Genomic DNA, 7,062 nt, shown 5'->3' on the forward strand with positions numbered 1-7,062 from the left:
TAGTTTTGCCAAAAATCACTAGACACCAACAGCATATAGTTTGTAAAAAGCCTTGGTTTTCTGAAGGAATAATTTGTGCCAATTAAACTAGCTGCTGGACCCTAGGGCTGCCAGGATATATTTACCCTTTGTTTAATTAAAGACAAGAATGTCACAGATAATAGAATAGGATATGGCACTTAATTCCTGCTGACCAGGAAGGAGACATGCACATTTTTTCTGCTTCTTGGCACACTAGCTCCTTTGGCATTTTTGCAGGCATTTTGCTGAGTTGGGAAAGAAGAGTTTAAAAAAAAAAACTGCACTCCTCTGTTTCAGCTGTCAGTCATTAGGGCCACTAAGGCTAGTTGTTCACCCTGCAGGCAGTTCTGTGACTGCAGCTTAAAATGAGCCCTGTCTAAGCAGAAACATACAATTATTCCAATCAAATTATTGCTAGGCTACACAATACAATTACCCAGCTTAATTTGGAAGATGAATTAATTGAAGGTTGGTTTTCCTTTTTTGCATAGAAAGTCCCTGTGCAGGATATTCATAAAAGAAAGTTGAACGCTTGACTTTTATGCCACTGAGTCTCTAAAAGAATTTCTATTTTAATCAGAAACAGACTTTGTTCCAGCTCTTTCCTTTTAGGATTGGGAGGTTTTAAACCTGCAAGTCAACCCTTAGATTATCATAGAATCAATATGTAAAGAAGGGATGGCAGAGAAATACTTTGTTAAAGATTTTTATTTTTATTTCTCCTCTTCTACAGATGAAAACTGATTGAAAGGAGGTTTCAGCATGAATTATTACACATTGCTATCTCTTGTGCTGACACTGGTTCAGCTTTGTCCTTGCACTCCAAGCAAGCAGAAACAAAGTACTAAAAACACAAATCAGTCTTTCACAGCAGTTCGAAGAGTGAAACGTGGCTGGGTATGGGAGCCACTTTTTGCAACTGAGGAACAAACTCCAACACAGCCTTTATATGTTGGACAGGTATGATGTCATGACGCAAGGAGATATAAGGTTTGATTTAGCGTGCTTATTAACAACTTACTACCTTGCCTTGGAAGATCAAGCATCTCCAGTGATCGGGAAATATCAAGATAGGCTGGAGGAGGAGCTGAGGGAGTTGAAATCAGCCAGTACATCATTTGCCCTTTCCTGTAACCCGATTTAGAATGAGACATCTCCATGGGCTAGAGGTCACTGCAATGTCAAGGGCCTACATTCATCCGATTCAACTCTCAAGGAGGCACCAAACTCACTCTGTACTAGAAGTAAACCATACACAGTAGATGTAGGCATCAAGCTTAAAATTTCCTTTTTGCCATCTGAATGAAAGCTAAGGACTCATTCATCAACATTTGGCAATTTGCTTGTGCTATTTTTGACGCTGCATCAAAGCAGCCTTATCGAGTGCCGTGTAGTTTACAAACAGTATTTAGCATGATTTTCTATTACACTAAGTAGCCGCTGATTTACCCCTCATTAATTTTTAATGAAGCAGATTAATACTAAATCCTTTTACCACTGAGAAGCTACAGGAATCTGCATGGTTCATTAGATTAATGTAGCTTTAGCACAATGAGCAATTATTTTTCACCCTCCTTTAAAAATGCGCTTTAAGATAATTTTCTTAATGAGACTTTATCTTCCCCTTTTTCTGTCTCTCTGTTTATTATTATTATTATTATTATTATTATTTATTTATTTATTTTTGCAAGCTAGAAGTAATTGTAATCTTGAGAGCTAGTTTCTTTTCTTTAAGGCACTTTCTAGATGAATGAACTGAAATAAGTTTAACTGCTAATTAACTAGCACTAAAATTTAATTGGGCCCAAAGGGTGAAGTGCTCAAAATTCATTAATTACTTTTTCACAGCCCCTTCGAAGTAACTACTCTGGAAGCGTGATGTCTCACTTCTAAAAGAACAAGTGTAGACATATTCTTTTTTTATTGTTATTATTTTTTCCTGCAGCTGGAAAACACAGTTTCCTTCAAAAGAAACTTCATAAATGTCACGTATTTTAATACAGCTTTAGACCATGTTCATAATCTTGCCTTTCTCTTCCTCACAGTGCTCCAGGTAAACTATCTGGAATTTTAATTGAGGATTATTGTTAGTTCATTGCAGTCTAACTGTTTAAATCAGACACATTTACTTGTGGCTGTCTACTAACTAGAACAGGCTCTGCTTTCAGTAAGTCTATGACAGTCTATGATCAAGCAAAGACTTTTTTAGTAAATAAGGCCCTGCAGGAAACTGCATCAACAAAAATACAAAGATAAACTGTCTCTGTTATTAATTGTCAGTATTCCATATCACAACTTCTCTTCATGGTCTAATTCAGAGTTCAATCTTCAAATTTCATTTAACATAAAGTCATGAATCCTTTTCCATTACCATGTTTAATAAAAGAGAATGTGTCCACTAGCACTGTAATGTCAGAGATATTAAATCAAATACATAAATTCTTTGGTCTCATTTACAATGAAAGACCATTTATTCTATTGTGCCTAGCTTAATAAAAAGGTAAGCAGAGAACCTTCTGTATGTTTCCTCTGTAAATGTCATTTCTAAGAGACTTCTCATTTAACATGGCCATAGCCATGAAAATCTTTTGGGGAAAAGTAGTAATGAGTGAAATGGTTCACACAGATTATGTCTGCATAGCCAGTCGTAGGCAGGCTTACAGTCTTTCAGGGACTGATGCACTCTTTGGCCGCATCTCAACTCCATATTAGTGTAAAGATTTAGATCTACATCATCTTTCCCATGCCCTGGTGTTCATGAAGAGGAAACCCAGATTTACAGATCAAAAAGAGTCTGCAATGCCCTTTAGCCAGGTGTTAAATTTGGATGGTGTTAAAACGAGTGGGGCCAGACCACTCACAGAGGGGTGGACCTGCCATGATTTTAAATACAGCCACTTGGGTGGAAGATGTTTGACTTTAAGTTGGTCATTTTTTAAAGTGTTCTAAAGTCCATAGGCTTGAAAATTGTGTCTCTCGTATTGGTAAGGAAAATTAACGCTGCCTAATTTAGGCTTGAAAACTCTGAAATGACTCAGGTAGAGCAAGAACTCAAAACTGTATTCCTCAGAGCAGTGTCCTAACCACATTCTGAATAAACTGTACAGCTGATATGTATTGATGATCATGCATTATGAGAATCTCTAAAAGATATGGGCATTGCTGCAAAGAAAAACTGAAATGATTTTTGAAACCTCAAAAGCTATTCCAAAATAGTTTGAGTAGATCCAGTAGGGAAGTGTGCCATTCACAGCCCACAGCTACTTCTTTCCCTCTCTGTGACCGCACATCCTACACTGACCTGCAGGGTCAGAAAGGGGCAGAGCTCATAGGTAGTAAGCATTTGTTCTTTTATAATATCTGGAGAGTCTACAACCTTCTCCTAGGAGGACAGACAGACTTGTGGATAAGCTCTGTTGTGGATATCCTCCAAAGTGGCATTAATGTGAAATGAAGGCTAACTGACAGACCTCCAGAATGGCAAGTGCACATACACTTACATTTCTGGAATGAGAAAGCTAAGCTTTAACTTCATTTCTAAACTCCAGCAATTAGTTAGCCAAGGTAACTTTCTCCTTGGTCTGCAAACCTAAACCTAATCACTAAGAATCTTTTTGAATATACTGTGTATTTTAGTCAGGGCTGCACTACAATAAGCAAATATTTTTATGATGGTTTATGTCTCCAAAAATTATATTGTCTTATTCATCTGCATGACCACCAGATAATATGCATTATATTAGAGATAGTATATTGACTGATGAAAAGTTACCATCATGGCCTAGAACTGACAGCTCTTAGGTCTGACTCTATGTCTTTGGCCTTAGAGAACTAGTAAGAACAAAGCAAAAGAGTGAGATTATTGAAGCCAACAGGTAGAAATATTATTTGCATTTAAAACATTCTGCTTAGTAAGAGAAACAAGTGTAATAAAACTTTTTATTACGCTGAATTTTTCAATAATTAGAGATTTTGTATAGTGACATCTTTGGTTCTAAACCCAAAAGAAATAAAGAAAAAAATAGAGAATTAATGATTTGCTGGAAATTGTTGTTCCCATAAAACTCAACTGTTCATGCTTGGCATGTTAAGAATTTCAGTTATCACTATAAAAAAAAATGCTATAACATACTGTTAACACTAACAAAACAATTTTGATGGCATGAATGCAGCTGGACTGCAATAGTCTCCAGGGCTAAGTTTCATCAGAAGAATATGATTGTAAAACTCATCTTGGCAAGACAACACAAGATGAAGATCATCCTGGAAGGAAATGGAAAATGTCTATCAATTTATTTCAGAATAAATAATAGAGACTTATACTGCAGAATGGCTTTATATCTCTTTAATATTTCAACATAAGTGGAACACCACTCTCTCTCATATTTACACCTAGTATTGCTGAGTAGAAAAGGAATATTAAAACACATGAAGTACACTCGAGATAATGTTTAATGCCCTTTCCATTGTTTTCAGCAGAAATCTATCGGAGCTGATATAGCAATGAGCTAAGGCATGTACTTTCATTCATTTCTTTGACTACAAAGTGGCTGAAGCAGCCTTTTTTAGGTTAACTATACATTTATTAGCTAGTTACATCAATAAATTAAAACTGTGCCACATCTGGCTAGAAATGTGACAGTAGCTGCTTTTTAAACATTAGTTTCCAAGAAGATTTACTAGTGACAGGGTTCACTGTAGAATGAAAACAAACAAATCCTAAAATAAATATTTCAAAAATTTATCCCTCCTAAAATGTGCTGTGTTATGTTTTTTGTTGTTTGTTTCTTTCTTTCTTTTTTGTACTTACAGCTGAAATCTGATTTAGACAAGCAGGATGGCAACCTACAATACATTTTGACTGGAGAGGGAGCTGGGAGCATTTTTGTCATTGATGAATACAGTGGTAAGATTCATGTGATACAGAAACTGGACAGAGAAAAGAAATCCTTCTACACTCTCAGAGCACAAGCAATTAACAGAAACACTCACCTTCCTGTTGAGCCTGAATCAGAATTTATCATCAAGGTTCGAGATATCAATGATCATGAACCACAGTTCTTGGATGGACCATATGTGGCTACCATTCCAGAGATGTCCCCTGAAGGTATGGCGTGTTATGAACCAAACTCTTTATTTCCTGCTTTTATTCTGGATAGCTATGTTCATATAAAATCTTAATAGAATATTTTATAGACTGCCTTTCAGTGAGAAGGAAGTCAGAGCATTTTACAAGCTTGGACATTTACAAAGATATCTGCTTAAACTGAAGGATATGAGTACTAGGATTTAACATACTTGCCTTTAAATATTTAGGTAGCTACATGTGTCAAAGTCCTTTTGCAGAATCTTGGTCTGGATTCATGCTTGCATTGACTATAGAGAATTTTCTTTCCCATCAGTGATGCAGCTTTGGAATTTATACATGTTTAAAATACATGGCATAGCACTTTAAGATAGATAGAATACTGTAGCCAGCTGATACTGCCAAAAAGATTTCAGGCAGGCAGATTTCACTACTTTCTGAATCAGGACACCAGCCTAATCTCTACAAAATTGGTCAATGTATGATTTTTCTTACAACCTGTCAACTCTTCAGGCTTCTACCCATGTGAAAGAAAAGCAGCATGTACTTAAACTTTAAAGGCCTCTAACCTTGGTTAGCTCTTTTAAGTACATATAAGCTCAGTTGAACTGAAAAGTACTCAACAGCCTCCTTCAGTCTACTCTGACTCTGCTTAATAATTAAACAATAGGCCTTTATTATACCCTGTGTAGTATAAATCATATTGTACTGTAACTGGAAAAGAATTCACACCACAGGCACCCACTCACTCACCCCCCAAGAATGGGGACAGTTTCCTTCCTATAAGTAATAGGTTCAAAACAGGAAAGGTATGAAGCTGATGTGGGGCTGATGTGATAAACATCCTCACATCATGTGTGATGCCTACCTACTTAGACTGCCAAACCTCTTTCGTTATCAGTCATCTTCCCTTTGTTTGGGTTGGTCAGTGTACAGTAAAGGAAAGTGTTCAGATTTCCTAAGCACATGAACTGCAATTTTCTTGTCAAGAGGAACAACTTAACCTGTACCCCTTCTACCCCATAACTACACAGTCAAAGAGATCTGGGCTTGGATCTGCCGTGTTTCTGGAAACTTCATACAACAAATATGAAACAAAGAATGTCTCGCAAAAATGCATGTATACACACACACACACACACACACAAATCCTTTAAAAAAAAAAGTGTGAAAGCAGCTGGCATAAATGAGCACATTATAGATACTATCATCTCCAAATAACTCTTCTGAAAATTAAAGGAAAAATGGAATCTTTAAGACTTACTGAAAGAATCCCACCAAACTTTTTCTTAATTCCTACCTTTTTCTCTTTCGGTTATTTCTATTGCAAATAATATAGAAAAGAAATTCAAATACTGTGCTACTTAAACTGTGTGAATTAATGAGCTCATTAGCTCAATAGCATCAGTGATCATAAAAGATAATAAAAACTATGCATCGTTCAGCATTACCTGCTCAACTTTTAGGGTAGATTCATTGAATCTTTCACAGGGAGCTGTAAACTGTATCATCCTCTGCCAGCCTAGATACCAGTAACAAGACAAGGATATTCATTCCTGGGGTTTAATCGGAAGGAGTTCCTACAGGGAACCAGTAGCTCACCATTGCTACCAGCAATAGCCACAAAAGGCATCTATTTAATCAACTTATCTTGTAGTCACCCTGCTTCTACCCAGCTTCTATCAGGGAAATCACTTTAGGGGCCTGTGATTGTTCGCTCACTGCTACGTCCACACTGACTTGTTTGTCTCAATGTTACTGTCGCGTGAAGGGAGGGAAGGGGTAATCAACTTTGCCTGCCAAAGCCCTCCTCAGAAGGGTTTTCACTGAGTCAGGTTCACAAAGTTGGGCAAAATAAGAAAGGCCCTCCCCTTTGGTAATCAACTTTGCCTGCCAAAGCCCTCCTCAAAAGGACTTTCGCTGAGTCAGGTTCACAAAGTTGATCAAAATAGACA

The 7,062-nt window shown here is 37.0% G+C and overlaps 1 protein-coding gene across 2 annotated transcripts in view; it reads left to right on the forward strand.

Moving 5' to 3' along the window:
• The first annotated feature begins 783 nt into the window (after positions 1 to 783).
• CDH19 (cadherin 19) overlaps positions 784 to 7,062 on the forward strand; it is a 38,826-nt gene continuing 32,547 nt past the window's right edge. For both annotated transcript variants that reach the window (XM_026086491.1, XM_026086501.1), the window contains exons 1-2: positions 784 to 981; positions 4,834 to 5,128. In XM_026086491.1, coding sequence (XP_025942276.1) covers positions 784 to 981; positions 4,834 to 5,128 — 493 coding nt within the window. The remainder of the gene's footprint in view (positions 982 to 4,833; positions 5,129 to 7,062) is intronic.

The sequence above is a fragment of the Apteryx rowi genome, unplaced genomic scaffold, assembly GCF_003343035.1.
Source record: "Apteryx rowi isolate R43461 unplaced genomic scaffold, aptRow1 scaffold_1190, whole genome shotgun sequence".
NCBI lineage: Eukaryota > Metazoa > Chordata > Aves > Apterygiformes > Apterygidae > Apteryx > Apteryx rowi.